We start from the raw sequence: 20,348 nt of genomic DNA, 5'->3' as shown, positions 1-20,348 counted from the left end.
TGTTTTTGTTTAGCAAAGGTTTCATCTAGAAACATCAAAGGATGCCTTCACACATTGATCTTGCACACAACAGTGTTTGTGGCCTCTGATGTCAACATCAGCAAGCTGAGGTGGGGGGGTGGGGTGGGGGGTGGGGTTCGAGTAAGCAGACACATCAAACCGCAAATGGAAGTGCGGGACTAAGGGCTCGCAGGACACAGGATGCTGCGAGACGCCACGGATCTCTGCACTTGGGTGTCCTGCACTCAACATGAAGCCTAACAAACACCTCTGCATCAATAATTCATCTGGGTGTTTGTTACCGGGTCGTCCTCGCAGACAGCCACATTTCCAACATCTGTTTGGATCTCGTTCCAGTAGACGGTGTGGTCCTGGTGGTCTTTGTCATGATGTTTGCTAACTCCACTGCACCTCCTGTTTCTCACATCCTATTAATTTACTGCCATTTTCCTTATTTTGTGTGTAGCTTCAAAGCTTCAGCGTCATTTAGAAGGTGAAAAAGAAAAGCACTCGATTGAGACAATGTGGTAAGTGTATAAACCATCAGACCAATCTCCACGGGCTTACTTCAGATTCTGTCAGCAACTCAAACAGGAACCAACGACATGTTCAAACAAGGCCAGACGTAACTCAGGGTGTGAAAGGCCCCTGTCTGTGTAGGAAGAGCAAACACTGTGAAAAGACTTGACATGAAATAGAAAAGGAACACATCATGAGTCAAGCCTACAGAAGCGTACTATAAAGCCTGGTTTAAGCCTGGTTTATACTCGACGCGCCGCGAGCGGCGCGAGGGTCCGCGCGGCGAAAATGACGTAATCGCTGTGGCTCCGCCCGTGCGCGAGGGCCTCGCGCGCTGTCGCGGCGCGAGGTCGTGCACCTCTCGAATTTTGTAACTTCGCGCGCGACCAGGCTTCAGCGATTACGTCATTTTCGCCGCGCGGACCCTCGCGCCGCGTCAAGTATAAACCAGGCTTAAACCAGGCTTTACAGTGAAAGAGCACTGGGATTTGCTCTGGGTTTTCAGTGCAGAACGTTCAGGCTGATAAAACTATACCAGGACTTAAGCCTGGTTTATACTTTCGCGAGTGACTGTAGCGCGCGGCTCCGCCCACCTCGCGCGACCCTGCGCGAGCGGTAGGCCCCGTTTATACTTTCGCGAACGTCGCGAGCGTCGCTGCAGTGTTCTCCGAAACGATAGGTGGCGATAGGTGGCAGCGGAGAATAAAAAACCTCTGCAAAACCGGGGAAAGAACATTTTACCTGACCAGAGACCGTATATATACACCAGGCATCAAACATAAATAGGCCCTATGGCTTTTGCAATGTTGTCCGAAACTATATGTGGTAATATAAAGAAACACCCCTCAAAAAAAGGGAATGTACATTTACCTGACGCATTTTAATGTTGCTTTGTGTTTCAGGTTTGAAAAGTGCTGGAATTTAGGCTAAAGTACATTAAAATGTTGAAATTACGTTAACAAATACGAGCCTCTCGTAATTCCAGGACGAAACATGAGAGAACGTGAAGACGTTAAGATTGGGCGTTTTGAAAATAAACCCATCAAATAATGTGATAAAAAAGCGAATAATTTCGATTCATTTCGAGTATATGTATAAATATTTAACTTAATTAAGTTTAACGTGCTGGGAAATATTGAAATGGACCTTTAAAGTGACGTACAAGTGCTTTAATTCCACCTTGTATAGGTGTATGAACCCTGCAAACATGACTTTGTCGATCGCGCTGAAGCGCGGCGCGCGCGCGAAGTTGCAAAATTCGAGAGGTGCACGACCTCGCGCAGCGAGGCACTCGCGCACAGGCGGAGCCTCAGCGATTACGTCATTTTCGCCGCGCGGACCCTCGCGCCGCTCGCGGCGCGTCAATATTTAACTTAATTATGTTTATCATGCTGGAAAACTTCGCACGCGCGCCGCGCTTCAGCGCGATGGACAAAGTCATGTTTGCCGGGTTCATACACCTATACAAGGTGGAATTAAAGCACTTGTACGTCACTTTAAAGGTCCATTTCAATATTTCCCAGCACGTTAAACTTAATTAAGTTAAATATTTATACATATACTCGAAATGAATCGAAATAATTCGCTTTTTTATCACATTAGTTTATGGTTGTTTATTTTCAAAACGCCCAATCTTAACGTCTTCACATTCTCTCGTGTTTCGTCCTGGAATTACAAGAGGCTCGTATTTGTTAACGTATCGTTTCGGACAACACTGCAAAGCCATATTTACGTTTGATGCCTGATACGGTCTCTGGTCAGGTAAAAATGTTCTTTCACCGGTTTTGCAGAGGTTTTTTATTCTTCACTGCCGCCTATCGCCACCTATCGTTTCGGAGAACACTGCAGCGCCGCTCGCGACGTTCGCGAAAGTATAAACGCCTACACCGCTCGCGCAGGGTCGCGCGAGGTGGGCGAAGTCGCGCGCTACGGTCGCTCGCGAAAGTACTTGACACGCCGCGAGCGGCGCGAGGGTCCGCGCGGCGAAAATGACGTAATCGCTGAGGCTCCGCCCGTGCGCGAGGTCGTGCACCTCTCGAATTTTGCAACTTCGCGCGCGCGCCGCGCTTCAGCGCGATCGACAAAGTCATGTTTGCAGGGTTCATACACCTATACAAGGTGGAATTAAAGCACTTGTACGGCACTTTCAATGTCCATTTCAATATTTTCCAGCATGATAAACATAATTAAGTTAAATATTGACGCGCCGCGAGCGGCGCGAGGGTCCGCGCGGCGAAAATGACGTAATCGCTGAGGCTCCGCCCGTGCGCGAGGTCGTGCACCTCTCGAATTTTGCAACTTCGCGCGCGCGCCGCGCTTCAGCGCGATCGACAAAGTCATGTTTGCAGGGTTCATACACCTATACAAGGTGGAATTAAAGCACTTGTACGGCACTTTCAAGGTCCATTTCAATATTTTCCAGCATGATAAACATAATTAAGTTAAATATTGACGCGCCGCGAGCGGCGCGAGGGTCCGCGCGGCGAAAATGACGTAATCGCTGAGGCTCCGCCCGTGCGCGAGTGCCTCGCGTGCTGTCGCTGCGCGAGGTCGTGCACCTCTCGAATTTTGCAACTTCGCGCGCGCGCCGCGCTTCAGCGCGATCGACAAAGTCATGTTTGCAGGGTTCATACACCTATACAAGGTGGAATTAAAGCACTTGTACGTCACTTTAAAGGTCCATTTCAATATTTCCCAGCACGTTAAACTTAATTAAGTTAAATATTTATACATATACTCGAAATGAATCGAAATTATTCGCTTTTTTATCACATTATTTGATGGGTTTATTTTCAAAACGCCCAATCTTAACGTCTTCACGTTCTCTCATGTTTCGTCCTGGAATTACGAGAGGCTCGTATTTGTTAACGTAATTTCAACATTTTAATGTACTTTAGCCTAAATTCCAGCACTTTTCAAACCTGAAACACAAAGCAACATTAAAATGCGTCAGGTAAATGTACATTCCCTTTTTTTGAGGGGTGTTTCTTTATATTACCACATATAGTTTCGGACAACATTGCAAAAGCCATAGGGCCTATTTATGTTTGATGCCTGGTGTATATATACGGTCTCTGGTCAGGTAAAATGTTCTTTCCCCGGTTTTGCAGAGGTTTTTTATTCTCCGCTGCCACCTATCGCCACCTATCGTTTCGGAGAACACTGCAGCGACGCTCGCGACGTTCGCGAAAGTATAAACGGGGCCTACCGCTCGCGCAGGGTCGCGCGAGGTGGGCGGAGCCGCGCGCTACAGTCACTCGCGAAAGTATAAACCAGGCTTAAGTCCTGGTATAGTTTTATCAGCCTGAACGTTCTGCACTGAAAACCCAGAGCAAATCCCAGTGCTCTTTCACTGTAAAGCCTGGTTTAAGCCTGGTTTATACTTGACGCGGCGCGAGGGTCCGCGCGGCGAAAATGACGTAATCGCTGAAGCCTGGTCGCGCGCGAAGTTACAAAATTCGAGAGGTGCACGACCTCGCGTCGCGACAGCGCGCGAGGCCCTCGCGCACGGGCGGAGCCACAGCGATTACGTCATTTTCGCCGCGCGGACCGGCGCGTCGAGTATAAAACCAGGCTTAAGAAGCAACAAGTGTCTCAGCCAATGAACCATCTGTAGAATCTAAAAAGTGTAAATGGCTTTATTTTAAAAATATAAAACAGCTTATTTTAGATTGTAAAATGATCCACACAAATACAATTCAACTGTATGGTTTACAGAAGCAAAACACAATTGAAATCAAGGTCTGAAAGTTAAAGGTTTGACACAGCAAGTTCTAATGCAGCTATACTGAAATACATCGGCGTACAGTGTACAAAGCAGGTACCCCTGCACACACCCCTCTCCCAAATCACACAGGACAGTTCAATTATTGCTTCGATTCCAAAATACAGTTCAGCATCTGTCTTCATCTGTGCTTTGTATGCTGCAGGCTAGTTGTTAACCAGATATACCTTTTTGTTTGACTTGCAGTGCTGGCTACAGTACCATTATGTAGACAGTGACTAATAATGCAGTGGCTGTGAAAGGGACAGGCTGCTATAGGCCCGCCCTCATAGTGAAATCATTCATTCATTAGTCAGGTTTTGTGTCATTTTGCTAATAAACGCACATTACAGAACCCTTCAAAAATATCTGCAAAAGGACAAACACAGCAAGTCCCTGTACCCTTACTAAAGAGCAGCTCTGATTAGTTCCACTCTTAGATATAAAATGCCTTTTACAGTAACAAAGTCTATGTAAAGTAGCCTATATGAACAGGTTTATTAATTTTACTTTATTTATGAACTATGTATTATATTTTTATCAACTTTATTTAACCCTTTCTCTCTTCTAAAAGTGCTTGGCTGCACCTGCCTGGTGAAATGTGACAAACAACCCTGTTGTCCTTTTAACGTCTCTGTGGGTATTTGCATATTGCCCTTACACAAGGTCACCTTGAAGAAGGCTACTCATTGCAGAGGTCTAAGCTCAAGGCCACAGGCTGGGCTGCTGAAGCACAGAGACATGCCTGCAGCAGCTTTAGTGCCTCTTTAACGCTCACCATTTTCACAAGATTGTGGTGATGATTATTGTGGCTATTTACATCATGGGTAACATGAATGGACACTAAAATGTTGGCCATGAAGTAAGGTTATCCTAAATTAACAACCTACACTTTAAAACACACCTAGACGTAAAATTCTGCACTGACTGATGAACCTTAAAAGATAAAGAAAAAAATGAGCAAAAACAGGACATGGTTTGGTTTAGACTAGCACACGTGTGCACAGGCCAAAAGGTTTAACACTAATCTGGTTAAAATAATATCTAATCTACCAAGCTAAATGCAGATAAGGCGGCGGTATTTACAGTGTCGTGAAAACCCCAGCATGAATCATGAGAATTGGTGTCTAAAAGCGTATCAGTGTCTTAAAAGTAAAACCCTAAACAAAACACAAATCACAAGACGCCCAGTTTGCCTTTGCTGTACATTTATAAAACCGATCTAACCTATTATTTCTCAAGAAAAGATGTAATGGCTGACAGAAATTACAATGGCCATCAGCGCGACAGCCTAAAACATAAGGTAAAGAAATACTATTTTATATCAGATGCTTTAAAAGGCATTGCTACTGGCTCATTCTCAGCTGATTTTCATAACAGTGCCATTCTGTATAATAAAACCACCTGCAAAATATATAACTGCACAATCATTAAAACAGTAGTATACAGTGATATAGCCTTTTGTCCTTTCAGACAATTAACAAAAAAAGTGACAATTGCATTTGAAAAAAAAAAGTCTGAATAGGACCAAAAATGACAGCAGGTTTTATGTTTTGGACACACTCCACAGGCACAGGGTTTTGCAGCCCAGACCCATTGGGTTAGGTTGGGGGAGGGGGGAGAGGTGGGAGTCCACTACTGGCCTGAAAACGGGTCTCATCTGAAATCCCATACTGCTCAAGTGGGTCCTACAAGGACGAGAACACCAAACACAATCAAAGACCTTAACATGGGCGGAGATAGCTGACCCAAGTTGAAAAGCTAAGGTAGAGTACGGTTATGCATTATGGTGTACTTCCAGGAAACATGTAGCCTCTGGTGACTAAGGAATGCTGTCTTTACCTTTCCAGTCAGTCGATGGATCTCAGAACGATAGAAGATCAGGTTCTTCCTCATGAACTCATAGCTGGCACCAGAAAGGAAAAAGAAAATTGTATGTTTCAAATGTGGACAGTATGAGACGTTGCATGAAATATGTAAAATTAAATCTTATGGACCTGGCTTTGACGATTGCTTCAATCCATTCCACGCACTGTTCCTTTGAGTCACATTCAAACAGGTACTTTCTCTCAGCTTCATCTAGAAAGACTGACATGGAGAACCATTTTTGCCTTATGTGCCATCATGAAAATTTTGCATACTATTTGCACAGAGTAAAACAGGAAGTGCAGAATCTCAAGTGCCCCCCCCCCCCCCCCCTCCAACGTACCAAAGATACGTGGTACACCACATTCTTGCTAAACCCACTTGTTCTGAAATATCCTACTGTACTATGAGAGGATGCTGAACTCATCGTTCAACTCACCGATGGAGAAGACTAGATCATCCTCCCTCTCAACTCGACACTGCTCCAAAAGCAACGCCCCGACTGGCTGCAAAACACATAAACGCGTCCAACATTAATCGATACAGTCCTGAACTTAACGACTCCATCGTACTAAAGTTAATGTTACTAGTTGTCAAACCCCCACCTCCTCTTCGTCTGTACGAAAGTAAAACAAGAAATTCACTATCAGCTTCACCAGTCGCCTCTTCATAACTGTTAGGAAGAAAGTGGCATCAAATACATTGCGTATAATACTCATAGTTAGATTTTCATGTACGGGAGACGTATGTGTAAACGATAATCACGACAAATAAGGGTTTTGAATGGGGATGTGATTCATTTAACTGTAGACTGAACGCCTTAAACCTACCGTCGCCTTTTTTGGGTCCTTTCATTCCGAGCTCGGCCGCCCTCTCCGACGGCTGGCGGCTCAGGAACACCAGCTCTTTCTCATTAAAGCGCATTTCGACACCTTGCAATTAAATGTGTAATAACTTCTCCATCGTGAATATAGCAGTGGAGTGATGATTTGGCTAGTTTGGGTGAACCATAGTTTAACTAAAGACAACCGCCTTCGCAGAACCGTAGCTGCCTAGTCCGATTCATAATTTTTTATTCAGATAAGCAGCTACAGATTCACACTATCAAACGTGTCCCTATAACGACAACTACCGCATTCAAAAGGTTCTGCTTTTTACGCTTTAGTTCTGTTTCCATACTAGTTGATAGACATACCGATTAGCCATTACCCAACCTCAACCTCTAAGCTCACCATTAGTGACTTCCAATCACTACAAGGAAACTGTAAGTCTATGTAGGAAATAGAGGCATTGAAAAGGTGGCATCCCCAGAAAGAGACATTTTCAAAATAAAAGTCCGTAGTACACAAAACAGACGTTTGGAGTTTCGTCTTTATTATGTAAAATAACTGAAAATCATAATAGAGAGGGAAAACTATAATAACAATATTATCTGGAGCTTACAGGGGTATACTAACATTTTGTAAAATGATGTCAATAAAGTTTTTTGTGTCAAAATAACAGGAAGAGGAAGTGTAATTTTTTTTTCTTTTAGCGCTTGCGCATTGCAGAACTTACAGCGGCAAGCGTGAGCGAGACGTCGAGGTAGCATGCTAACTAGTAAAAAACAATCTGTTTTCATGATATGCATGATGTTCTTGTGCTCATATGGGGATGTTGTATTGTACTGTATATGTGCAGGTTAAATTAAAGAAATAATTAGCTATATTATTGACGTTAAAGAGAAACCACTCATTGGTTTGAATGGGGATACTTGGCTAACTAACTAGCTGGATAATTAGCTAGCTAGCTAACGTTAGCTAAATAGACACTGAAGAATTACTTTAAACTCCTGAGAATTTCTCTTTAACTGACGTCTGACCATAGTTAACTATTGTGTATTACATTAAATGGTGGTTTTCTTTAGAGTACTCATATATCCTGATTTATTTGTTATTATTTAGGTTCGGCTCATCCAGTCATCCAGTCTCAGGTTCTGGGTCTTGTCTGTAAAGATGGATTTCCAACACAGAGCCGGTGGCAAGACCGGCAGCGGTGGAGTTGCTTCGGCCTCGGAGAGCAACCGAGACCGCAGGGAGCGACTGCGGCAACTCGCTCTGGAAACGATAGACATCAATAAGGACCCATACTTTATGAAAAATCATTTGGGTTCATATGAGTGCAAGCTGTGTCTGACACTTCATAATAATGAGGTGAGCCTGTAAAATTGCAACCAGTATTGACGGATATTATTCAGTCTGCCTGCTTTTCAACTGTAATATTGATCTCGTCCGTATTCGTGAAATTCTTTCTTTCTCAGGGGAGTTACCTTGCACACACACAGGGAAAGAAACACCAGACTAATTTGTAAGTACAAGTTGCACATGTGAATATCATCCAGGAATGTTTGTGGCATCTGAGACCTCACTTTGTTGTCTCTTTTTTGTTTTTGTTTTTCCCCCAATCAGAGCAAGAAGAGCAGCTAAAGAAGCCAAAGAGGCCCCTGCCCAACCAGCCCCTGAGAAGGTAAAAGTGGAGGTGAAGAAGTTTGTTAAGATTGGGAGACCAGGATACAAAGGTACAAGTCCACTATGCTGTGATTGGTTCAGCGTGGAATGTAATTTGCTTTGTTTTGAGATTCATTCCTTTATTCCTTTGCTCATTAACAGTTACAAAGCAGAGGGATCCAGAAACTGGCCAACAGAGTCTGCTTTTCCAGGTAAAATCATCTGTACTTTTTCTGCACTAAAGAGTTATTCCAGTGTTTTTTTTACGGACTCTTTAGTTACTGTGTCTATATTGAGTGGTCGATTACCATGGACAGTTTTGAGTTGTTGCTGGACTTGAAACACAATACAAAACCTAGTGGCATTTGCAGAAGAATCTCTACTAAAACTGCTCCGTAGACTTCCACTGTGTGTTCTGAGTCTGAGGTTATCCATTCGTTACAGAGGAACATCAGAATATGTGTCAAAAAAAGAAAATGGTCCATCAGACAAACCTAGAAACAAAATGTAGTTAAGAGTCTGGTGAGAGTCTGAAATGTGTGTGTGTTTGTGTGTGTGTCTCAGATTGATTACCCTGAGATTGCAGAGGGCATAGGGCCCCGGCATCGGTTCATGTCTGCATACGAACAGCGAATCGAACCTCCCGACCGCCGCTGGCAGTATTTGCTCTTGGCAGCAGAACCCTATGAGACCATCGCATTTAAGGTAAACGTATTACTCACAATTAAAAACGATCCCGATATTTTTGTATTGTATAAAATACATGGTCACATGACTTGATGTGTGAGGCTGCTGTTTGGAGGTATATTTTACCTGCATCTTGGTCAAGCACACGTTAATTGCATCAACATCAGAGTTATCTCTCATGCAGCAGAAAATAAGATTCTCTTTGTACATACGCAGGTTCCAAGCAGAGAGATAGACAAATCAGAAAGTCGTTTCTGGACACACTGGAACAGGGAAACGAAGCAAGTAAGGAGTTTTCACTTTTGATTGAAGTGTCCCCCGTGTAGAGCTTTAGCAATCATGTTACAGTCGAACCTTTCTGGCTGGAGGTTACACTGGCTGCTTCCTTACAGCTTTTTATTTGCATAGACTGCTTTTGACTCTTGCACTTTATGGCTCTTCATATACAACCCATCTTTGCTTCTCTCTATAGTTTTTCCTGCAGTTCCACTTCAAGATGGAAAAGATTATTTCTCAACCCAGCCAGATGCCCCCTGCTGGAATAAAACGCCCCCCTCCTCTCATGACTGGCCTTGGGCCTCGTCCGCCCAGTGACGCAATGCCTCCCCCACCCCCTGGGGGTATGCCGGGCATGCCCCCGCCACCCCCGAGTGGCCCCGCACCTCCACAAATGCCCCATGCACCTGGCTTGCCTCCTCCCGGTGCTCTCCCTCCACACCTGCGACCACCACTGCCTGTTGATGGACCAGGAGGGATCCCTCCTCCTCCAAACAACTGAGAGTGTGACGTTGGAGGTTTTCCTTTACAGTGGATTTGGTTGTGAGTTTATTCAGCAGGTGGTCTGAAAGGTCTAATTTTTGTAAATACACCGGCAGGATGTTCATGTACATCAAGATATTGTGGTTATTATGGATATTTTTGTAATGTTTTTAAATCGCTTTGTTTTTTTGCTCAGCATCACAGCCCCTCCAACCTCTTGAAAGACCATAGAAGAAGAAAATTAATTTAAACATGAATCGTATTCTCATCCAACTAATTACTGGCGCATGGGTCAAGTTTAGAGCAACTGTATTGGTCAGACTCGACTTGGTGCTACCTTAACTGAAGCCTAAAAGTAGCTTGTTGATCTATGAGACTAGAGTACTCAGCAGTTTAGAGGAGCGGTTTTTCTTTTTTTTTTATGTCAGATCTTGTTTCTGACATGAGGCCAACAAAGTAATCTGACCCCAAGTCACCAACTTGTTCTTTTATTAATAAAATAAGTTGCATAATTGTGTTCACTTGTGTTGTGTTGGAATTGGAGATTGTGGTCATGGGCAGTTTTGGCAGTGTGGCTTTTTTAAGAACTAAAGCTCAAGTCTTGATCATCCACAACAGTTCCCTTGTTCCTGTTCTTTGTGTGCACATTGAAGGTCAACTCAAGATTCAGCTCTAACTACATGGAGAGACACCTGTGGTTAATTTATCATACTTCAATAATTGCAGTATGCTACCATGTAAGAAATATCATCAAGACTTTGTGAATTCTAGCTTTAAAATGTGATCTAGAAAAGTTTAGTATCGGCAGGGAAGCACTTAAAGACAATCCAGAAATTAAAACTATGACTTGGGATCCCGGTATTGATGTAGATTGATAATGGGTTATGAAAGGTGTAAATATGGATTATAGCCCAAGTAAAACCTGCAACTTTGCTATAGAAATGAAGATGCAACGGGCCCACTTATGTATTGTCAAAAAAAAACACTATCATGAACATGGGATATGTAATTCCCCCAAGTACATGAATACTGATGTCCCAATGTCAAACTAAACTGTTGAAATTGATCTGGTGATCACTTATACATTGTTGCATGTGCTACTATTTAGTAGTGGACTTACATTAAAACGAAAACCCAGAGGAAAATGGGGTATATGAAGTTCAAGGACCTGAAACACCCAGTGATTGCAGGAACATCACTGATGTGTCCATAGGCATCAGAAGATGTGTTAACACAGGTTGCTAAATATGAACTAGAACACATATTGCAGAGAACAGATTGGATTTATTCTGGAGAATAATAACTGCTTTGTTTGTCTTATCATTTTCAAATAGTCCAAAGGCGTGTCAACATCTGAAACATTTACACTAGCACCATCTAATTAATATCTATCCTCTAGTGTACAACTATCATTAAGAAGATCCCTTTTTTAGACCTTGCTTAAGTTATTAATCTTCAGAGCTTTCTGAGAAACCTGTCGTATCTCGGGGGCTTTTGATGTCTTAATAAAGCTCCTTCTACTAATTACAATGGTTTGCATGATACACAACACCTTTGTTACTGCCACCCACGGCCTAACATGCAACACTACTTTGACTAACACCACTTCACTGGTTCTGAATAGCCTCCATCTTGGTTTCCCGTGTCACCTTCTTTGGCGTGGCCTCTTCCTCTTGCACTTCTTCCGGAATTTTCCGTTTTGGTCTCTTGTCATTCTCTCTTTGTCCCGTCACTCTCGCAGGACTTTCTTTGTCCTCTCTCATCTTCCCTCTGTGCACTTTAAACCTTTCCTCTCTTTGCTTCTGCGCCTTTCTGCCCAGGATGGGCTTGGGCGGCCTGAGGCCCCTGGAAGCTCTCTCTCGGATCACCTTCCTTGATTTGACTCGCCTTCTCTCTTCTTCTTCATCGTCGTCGTCGTCGTCATCGGCCACCCACCAGAAAAATGTTTCCCACAAAGAGGTTTCAGGCTTGAGCTGAGGACAGAGAACACGGTCACCACGGCAACTGTGTCTTTAAATCCACATACACTCACCAGACACTTAGGAACATCTAAGTAATTTTTGTTGCCATATTTCTTTGCTACCCGTCCTCTAGTTCAAAAACCTTAAATCGAAATCCCACCCTGTTCAGTTTAGTCCAAGATTCAACTTTAATTTATGCTGTAAAAGCTGCCCTTGTCTGTATTGGTATTTATACAGAGATTATACTCTATATTATTTGTGTGGGTTTATTCTGCATTGTGTTAAAGCTAGCAGCCATGGTGAATGGTCGTGGTGGTTGTCTGATTACCTGTGGCGGTGCTAACCGGCCCCTCCTCAGCGTGGCGTGTCTGGTATAAACTGCAGTTCTTGCAGGTTCTACGTCAGCTCCATTCCTTTGACCTCGCACAACGTCTGAAGGACAGGGGAGAAGACCCCGTTGCTATCAGCGCATCGATATTAGGTCCCTGTGGTGCGGTCCACTCAAGTGGAGTGAAACGTACAGGGAGGCCACATTGTGGGAACAGCGTTAGACGCAAAAGTGCTGACCGTGAAGTCTTTGGAAGCCGGACGTAATGACGACTATGGTGATGGCCACGAGGAGACAGCGGTTCAGAGTCACACCCTCCCAAGGGACCTGGATCTGGGCCAGGTTCTGAATGGACAAGGCCTTACGCAGAGACACTGATTGGGCGGTGACAAAAGAAAATAGTTCTAAACACGAGCAAAATTGCATTCATGCATGACAATGAAAAAGTAGCATTTGCTGGGTACAGTCTGATACAATATGTACAGTTGCCTAAAATGCTAATGGTTAATACAAAGTAATCAGGTCCAGTTAGCATGCGATTTCAGCATAATTAAGAATCTAATTTCATCATTGCCATAATAACTAATCTCTTGTGTGCATAATTAAAGATGTTAGCATAATTGTATGAAGCAGAGAAGGAGGACTTACTACCTCTTGAGGGCAAAGCCTCACGTGGTTCGGCCTTTGGGATTTGTTGAACGATTGGAGGCTCCTGCGCAAAGCAGTTAATTTTATGCATTCAAAACAATATGGACTGAATCCATATCTGTTGCTTTTAGTATATACGTTTGGAGACAATAGAGCTTCGATAGAGCCCCGTTAACTGTGACAACTCACCTCTCTGGTCCTTCTCTGGGTATGTGACTCTAACAAAAGAAAAAGAGAAGCTACTTTTGTACATTTTCATAAGTGAAAGCAAGAAACAGGGACAGGGGGTTTGTTCTAAGTGTTTGTCAGGCCTGCTAGTGTCATGTTACTATTGCCTGCTGACTATGTTTAGCACATGGCCAATGTCAGTCAGAGACAGTCTGGTAAACACAATTAGACACACAGGTGCTTTTATGTCCTGAAATATCAGTCCTCCTTTAGACCTCGAGCATATCTGAGCTTTGTTTTGATTTAATAGAGCGCTCCATCACTTTTCTACCTTCATACTAATACGATGAATAGAATAATACATTATTATTGTTAACTCAATATTACTAAGACTGCGATGACTTCGTTTGTGTTTGGTTTAGATGCAAAACACATATTATACATTTCCATAGCAAAAAATACAGTGGACGTGTACCTGGCCGGCGAGTTTGTAAGAGGCTTTTGGCCGCAGAAACGTCCCGTAATGGCTTCCCAAGTTCTTCTTCAAACATCTCGTATGTGCTGTCATCCATGCTTCCCCTGTGAGGTTAAGAGGTTTTTGTTATCAATACCCTAAATAATAAGCAACGAAATCCATACTAGAACATCGACGTCGTAGGCTATGAACGATCTGGAGAACGTTTTATGTTTGGTTCCCTTTCCTTTAGTGAACCTGTTGAAGAATATTGAAAATCTAAAATATATTTAAAAAATATAAAATATAAAAAATATATAAACAATAAAATAACAGAGGCTATTAGACAGCTCCAAAGTCTCCCCTGTAGTGTCAGATAAGTCTGTAGGCCTTCTGAAGTTCTGGTCCAAGGCATAAACAAAAATTCAAGCAATTACGCAACACTGCTGTAATAACCGTTACTATAAAGCAAGTTTCTCTGACTTTTTATAACAAAAGGTCTTTCACACAAAGGAATTACTAAGAACTTACTTTGAAAGTGACTTGCTTGTTGATTTAACGTCAGCTGCCTACCATCTTAATGCTGGACTTTGTCAGTAGATGTAACGTTTTGTGAGGAGCGCGTGAATACATTGCGCAGTGCTCCAGTCCTCAAATAGACCCGCTAAAAACCCACTACAGTCAGAGCTGGAGAACCTTTATATACGCCTGACGACCTAATCCCCACATCCGGCCAACATCAATACCTGGACCGTCCCCATAGTGAGCCTTACCTGGACAGACATGAGGAGTGGGACACCTGGGACAGGGGCTGACGCTGAGTGGAACTTGCGCGCGAGTGAACACGCGCACGCGCACGCGCCCCTTTTGTGTCCCTGACGGCCGAGAGCAGGTGTTTGGGGGAGCGGGGCAGCCGAAACCCTGGTGAGTAAGTGTTGCCGTCAGTGGAGAATACGCGCACTTACACATCGTCGGTCATATACAGTGCAGGAAATGTTCAAGCATCCTCTGGTGCCAAAATATTGTTTTAAACACTAATTTACAAGTATGTTAAGCATGTCACTACTTATATTGCAAATATTCATCATAAACTGATACACACATGCAGTATTGTAAACTGCATTTTGCTTTTTATATAATTTGTTTAAGAATGTATTTGTTCGTCAATGGAATCTTCAAGGGATTAAATGTTTAATGTGACCAGCAGTAGGTCGTCGACCTCTGCAGCGCAGTTCTACAAAACCTCCACTAGAGGGCACAACCATCCTTCATTTTTTTAATTGCAGGTGGTCGTTGCACAGATCCGCGTTAGTGGTGATCAGTAGAAATAGAGAGCGAGATTATTCATATACTCAATATTAAAATATTGCACCGTCAGTGGGTTGTTAAACCACAATTGTTATTTAATTGCAACAGATAACTCTGGAAGACAACAGTTTAGGCAGTAAGTGTCGCATTGCTCCCGGTCACGATCTTAATATACCGTTGACTTTACCAAGAAAATCCTTGCTGAAACTAAGGCGGCAGTATTATGGCAGTTCTTGCATCATGACCCAATTCTCAGAGCTTGAACGTAGTCACTGCCCTTCACGCATGATTTCATTGATACTAGATGTCTGGTAGGGTGAAGGTAAGAGAGTAACCTGGCAGATGTGTGTGTGTGTGTGTGTGTGTGTGTGTGTGCGCGCCTGTCCTTATAAACCGAGTCGTGAGGGGAAGAGACTTTGTTGTTTTTTCCTTTATTCTTTTGTTGTTTGTTTTGAGCGTCTTTTTGACATTGCATCTAGGTGAATCTTTGCATTTACCTTCAATATCAGACTAGTGGAGCGACCTTGTTCGCCCTTGTTATTTTGAACTTGTACGCGCCACAAATCACATAAATATCGTAAATATTGCTCAATACGTACAGTAGTCTTTCTATACGTATACATCAGTTTAATGTTCGACTGTATAAGAACATGGGAAAATAAATGACTGGACACCAGGACTCATGAGCCTCTATAGGGTTCTGGTGACGTTACAAAGTCCCCTCTGGTCCAAGAGGTGAGAGGACTGTGTTCTGTCCTCTAATGCCAGAGCAGCGGATGACCTGAATCTCGTCCAAACCCGATACGGAGCTTTAGTGGAGAGCTGTGCGTAGGTTGGTAAATGCAGGGCTGATGTAGCCCCGGGCATGCCCGTGCTCTACATAGACCAGCACAGACGCACCGGCGGACTTGTGTGCACGGTACCGTCCCTCCTCAGTTTAGCCGGAATGAGAAATGAGGTTCTGTTGTGTATGTCACAGATGGGGCAGACTGAAGAGTGTTTTGGGAAAGAAGACCTTGCCGAGGGCTTCACTGCAACTTGTTTCAGAGGTTTAACCTGTGTGGCTAGGCCTCCACCGGAACTAGCTGTGGAGAAATGTGTGTCTGCGCTTCCGTCTCCTTGAGAAGCACGTGGTGTCGATCGGCTGTTGAGCAGGCGCGCGGCTAATTCAGTTCGTCGTGAACATGTAGTTAATTTAGCCGAATGAAAGATGGTAGACCGCTGTAGTGCCACGTTTGCAGTAAGCACCTCTGACGTGGTGTGTGTGTGTGTGTGTGTGTGTGCGCGCGGTGAAGTGCAGACAATGGGTAACGGCAGGTGTGTGAGAGCTGCACGTGCTTGTAAATGTTTCTCTCACCAATACGTTTTGTCCAGCAACAACACACACACACTATTTGTTAGATGTGTAATGTGCGAGACCCAGTAGGCTATTTTATTTTCTGGTTCTCTCTGCTGGAATCAACTGGATAATGGAATTAATTCTCTTTTGTAATTCCATTTCTGAGCATGCGTAATGCTGTCACTGTGATATTTGGTTATTTCTGTACTGCTACGTATTTAATACTTATTTGTTTATAATTCACATTTAAAATTCACATTCTGTCGGCAGGCTCCTACTCTGCCTAACACCACCAACTGGCCATTACTGGTACTGCACTGTACCTAAAGGTCTGTTTTGACCTACAGCGTATTTTATGGTGAACACCTGTATTATTTTTTATCCCCGGGATCCCAGTATATACACAGTGATCAGTATTTCGATGTTATGCCTATTCACCATCCAGTCACGCTGTTAAAACGAGAGGCCGCAGTGTTTGGGGTGCAGGTGTGTGTGCACAACGCAGAGATGCGACCGCAGGAATAAAGATGCGGAAAGGGACTATCGGCAGAGGTGCTCAGCGTGAGGGCGATCCGCTCTGGTAAAACCCACCAGCGCTTCTGGTGGTCCTGGCACTGCAGGAGCTGACCGCACTGTGCTGAACATGACAGTGAAAAGCAAGGGTTGGTATATATTTTTTTCGGTACCCCTCAGGCTGTGCAGCAGCCGACTTGTTTAACAATGTTGAGCTTAACAGGAGCGGCTTTAGAAGTATTGGAATGAAAACCAATATCCGACAGCTGGTGGTTTAAACGTTAAGGTTTTTTGCCATTCCTGTAATGTGGTCTGACATACAGGAGAGTCAGTGACAGCAAAATTAAGTTTGAAAAAAAAAATCACTTTAATGTTGCCCAGGTCTCTTTAGTTCAGTGTAATCACGGCACAATCGTGCTTATGACTGTTAATGACGACCTAGTTCTAACGCCAGACCTGTCATTCCTCACTCATTCCTCACATTTCTTTATCCAGGGGGAGTCATGACAAAGCCCAGCACAGGCCAAAGCAGTAGACCATAGCACCGTCCTTATATAACAGTGCCCTCTGAGATTTTTCAGTCCATGGTGCTGTGTGTGTGTGTGTGTGTGTGTGTATGTGTGTGTGTGGTTCAGATGTTCAGATGGACAGCCTGCAGAGTGAGATTTGAGTTCAGAGAACATGTTCCTTAGACCTACAGACAAGGTGAAAAGACAAGACTCGAGATGGATGCTCTCTACAAATATCTTGGCTTCCATTGGGTGTGCTTGCCCCAAAAAGAAAAAAAAAAGTTTTGAGAGTTGCTACTCTGTTTAAATTTTCATAGAGGTGTTTCAAACTCAAGCTATGCAGGACATAAATGTAACCATGGCAACCCTTACTCGACAGAGCTCTTTCTAAGTTTGGAGGGTATGCAAACGTGTGTGTATTTGCACTCCCGGTGAATTTCGGTCATACACACTGGAAAAAGAAAGCATTTCAAATAAATAAATAAATAATAACTATAAATATCTAAAGGGAGACAGAAATGATCAACAAATGGAGTGTGATATGTTCACTTAAGAAACTGACTTGACAGGTAAAAAAAAAACCAGAGGTTGTGTATGCATATACCGCAGGTAAAATTGAACACGTCCCCAATTTTCTAAGTAAATATATTACTAAAGGTGCTATTGACATGAAGTTCTCACCAGATATCGGGAAACGGCCCATCCAATGTACACACGCAAAGAAATCAAACATGGATGTCCATAATTTAAGTTATGAGAAATGACACAGGCAAAAAGTATTGAACACACGGCATGGAGGTGCAGAAAAGACCCGGAAAGTCATGACATTGTTTCAAAGAAAACAGTGACTAAAGAATCAGCCACTATGACCTGTATGCATGCTCACCTGAAGGAAAAAGTTTAAAGTTTGCTGAACAACATGTAGACAAGCCTGTGGAATATGGGGAGAATGTAGTCTGGTCAGATGAGACCAAAATTGAACTCTTTAGATGCCACAACACACCATGTCTGGAGGTCAAAAGGCACTGCATACCACCCCGGAAACACCACACCCAACACCACCCCCAAAAACACCACACCACAGGGTACCCGCGGGTCCTTAAAAAGTCTTAAAATGTCTTAAATTTAGTTTTCCATATTCAAGGCCTAAAAATGTCTTAAAATGTCTGGAATTTTATGAGGGGAGGCATTAAATTATTATAAGTGTGTGTTGTTCAGTTGTTCTGGCGTGATGTGAACTTTGCCGAATCTAGCGCTAGGACCATGCAGAAAATAACCGCTCCAGGGTCCTAGTGCTAGATTCCTAGCGCTGGAGTATACGGCCTCAACAACGTCAACAATTTTCGTTCGCCAACCACATCCCCCCCCCCCCCCCTTCAACGATGTGGAACACACCTGCATCCCCAGTAATAGTATTATTTTTTCTTGTGAGAGGTATTAAAAAGGTCTTAAAAGTCATTGAATTTGAGATTTAAAAATGTGCAGATACCCTGCACCAACACCATACACAAAACACCACAACACAACAAAAACACCACACCAACACCACCCCCCAAAACATCACACCAACACCACACCACAACAAAAACATCACACCAACACCACCCCCAAAATATCACACCAACACCACACCACAACAAAAACACAATCCCAAAAACACCACACCAGAACAAAAACACCATATCAACACCACCCCCAAAAACACCACAACAACACCATACCAAAAACACCAACACCACACCACAACAAAAACACCGCACCAACACCACCTCCAAAACACCACACCAACACCACCCCCCAAAACATCACACCAACACCACACCACAACAAAAACATCACACCAACACCACCCCCAAAATATCACACCAACACCACACCACAACAAAAACACAATCCCAAAAACACCACACCAGAACAAAAACACCATATCAACACCACCCCCAAAAACACCACACCAACACCATACCAAAAACACCAACACCACACCACAACAAAAACACCGCACCAACACCACCTCCAAAACACCACACCAACACCACCCCCCAAAACATCACACCAACACCACACCACAACAAAAACATCACACCAACACCACCCCCAAAATATCACACCAACACCACACCACAACAAAAACACAATCCCAAAAACACCACACCAGAACAAAAACACCATATCAACACCACCCCCAAAAACACCACACCAACACCATACCAAAAACACCAACACCACACCACAACAAAAACACCGCACCAACACCACCTCCAAAACACCACACCAACACTACCTCTAAAACACCACACCAGTACCACCCCAAAAACACCACACCAACAGTAGGTGGGATTGTCATGGCGTGGCAGCATACCACACTGGCACAAATCATATAATTGAAGGAAGGATAAATGGCAAAATGTACAGACACATTCTAGATTTAAAAAAAATCTCCCGCCATCTACCAGGATGATGATGAAACGACGGGGGACATTTCAGCAGGACGATGAGCCCCAACACACAGCCAGGGAAACACAACTGGACTCCATGAAAGACTAGACTGACCCAGACAATCACCTGACCTAAATCCAATTGAAAATATATTGAAAGAACTTATATGGATACTCATTGTAGGAGCCCACAGAACTTTTTGAAGAGAGTTTGTGTGGAAGAATGGACCACAGTTACACCTGAGCAATGCACGTGACTAGTTTCTCCATACAGGAGGTGTGTCGAAGCTGTCATCACAAACAAAGGCTTTTGTATGAGGGATTAAATACATTTCAGCAAGCGTGTTCAATATTTTTTGCCTGTGTCATTTCCCATTATTTCACAACTTAATTTATGGACATCTGCTTTGCATGCGTGGATCTGGTGAGAATTTCATGACTTTAGGACTTTTTAGAATGCCAACCTGCTGTATATATATACATATTTATGTACAGGGTGTCTCAAAAGTTAGGAAACACTTGTATAAAATGAAATGCACATTACAGCTATCCTTCTCACCCATTCCTGAGGAACCTTTGGCAAAACATCTGACTGAATGCTA

The 20,348-nt window shown here is 43.5% G+C and overlaps 3 protein-coding genes across 3 annotated transcripts; 1 reads left to right on the top strand and 2 right to left on the bottom strand.

The window, feature by feature from the left end:
* Nucleotides 1–4,141: 4,141 nt before the first annotated feature.
* On the bottom strand, nucleotides 4,142–7,414 carry plekhj1 (pleckstrin homology domain containing, family J member 1). The gene is made up of 6 exons (XM_076991332.1): nucleotides 6,979–7,414; nucleotides 6,754–6,821; nucleotides 6,588–6,654; nucleotides 6,280–6,370; nucleotides 6,125–6,188; nucleotides 4,142–5,970 (listed from the first exon to the last, which is right to left on the bottom strand). The coding sequence occupies exons 1-6, from the start codon at nucleotides 7,070–7,072 to the stop codon at nucleotides 5,884–5,886; spliced, it is 471 nt and encodes a 156-aa protein (XP_076847447.1). The 5' UTR covers nucleotides 7,073–7,414; the 3' UTR covers nucleotides 4,142–5,883.
* Nucleotides 7,415–7,690: 276 nt separating this feature from the next.
* On the top strand, nucleotides 7,691–10,597 carry sf3a2 (splicing factor 3a, subunit 2). Its single transcript, XM_076991329.1, has 8 exons — nucleotides 7,691–7,732; nucleotides 8,092–8,340; nucleotides 8,448–8,494; nucleotides 8,596–8,705; nucleotides 8,797–8,846; nucleotides 9,199–9,339; nucleotides 9,538–9,606; nucleotides 9,794–10,597. Exons 2-8 carry the CDS (start codon nucleotides 8,143–8,145, stop codon nucleotides 10,097–10,099), a joined length of 921 nt encoding a protein of 306 aa, XP_076847444.1. The 5' UTR covers nucleotides 7,691–7,732; nucleotides 8,092–8,142; the 3' UTR covers nucleotides 10,100–10,597.
* Nucleotides 10,598–11,344: 747 nt separating this feature from the next.
* Nucleotides 11,345–14,535, bottom strand: LOC143493139 (uncharacterized). Its single transcript, XM_076991330.1, has 7 exons — nucleotides 14,413–14,535; nucleotides 13,661–13,764; nucleotides 13,207–13,235; nucleotides 13,021–13,081; nucleotides 12,609–12,743; nucleotides 12,370–12,473; nucleotides 11,345–12,053 (listed from the first exon to the last, which is right to left on the bottom strand). The coding sequence occupies exons 2-7, from the start codon at nucleotides 13,755–13,757 to the stop codon at nucleotides 11,688–11,690; spliced, it is 792 nt and encodes a 263-aa protein (XP_076847445.1). The 5' UTR covers nucleotides 13,758–13,764; nucleotides 14,413–14,535; the 3' UTR covers nucleotides 11,345–11,687.
* Between the last annotated feature and the right edge of the window lie 5,813 nt (nucleotides 14,536–20,348).

The sequence above is a fragment of the Brachyhypopomus gauderio genome, unplaced genomic scaffold (genome assembly GCF_052324685.1).
Source record: "Brachyhypopomus gauderio isolate BG-103 unplaced genomic scaffold, BGAUD_0.2 sc82, whole genome shotgun sequence".
NCBI classification, from domain to species: domain Eukaryota; kingdom Metazoa; phylum Chordata; class Actinopteri; order Gymnotiformes; family Hypopomidae; genus Brachyhypopomus; species Brachyhypopomus gauderio.
This window is presented reverse-complemented; position numbering and strand designations above follow the sequence as displayed.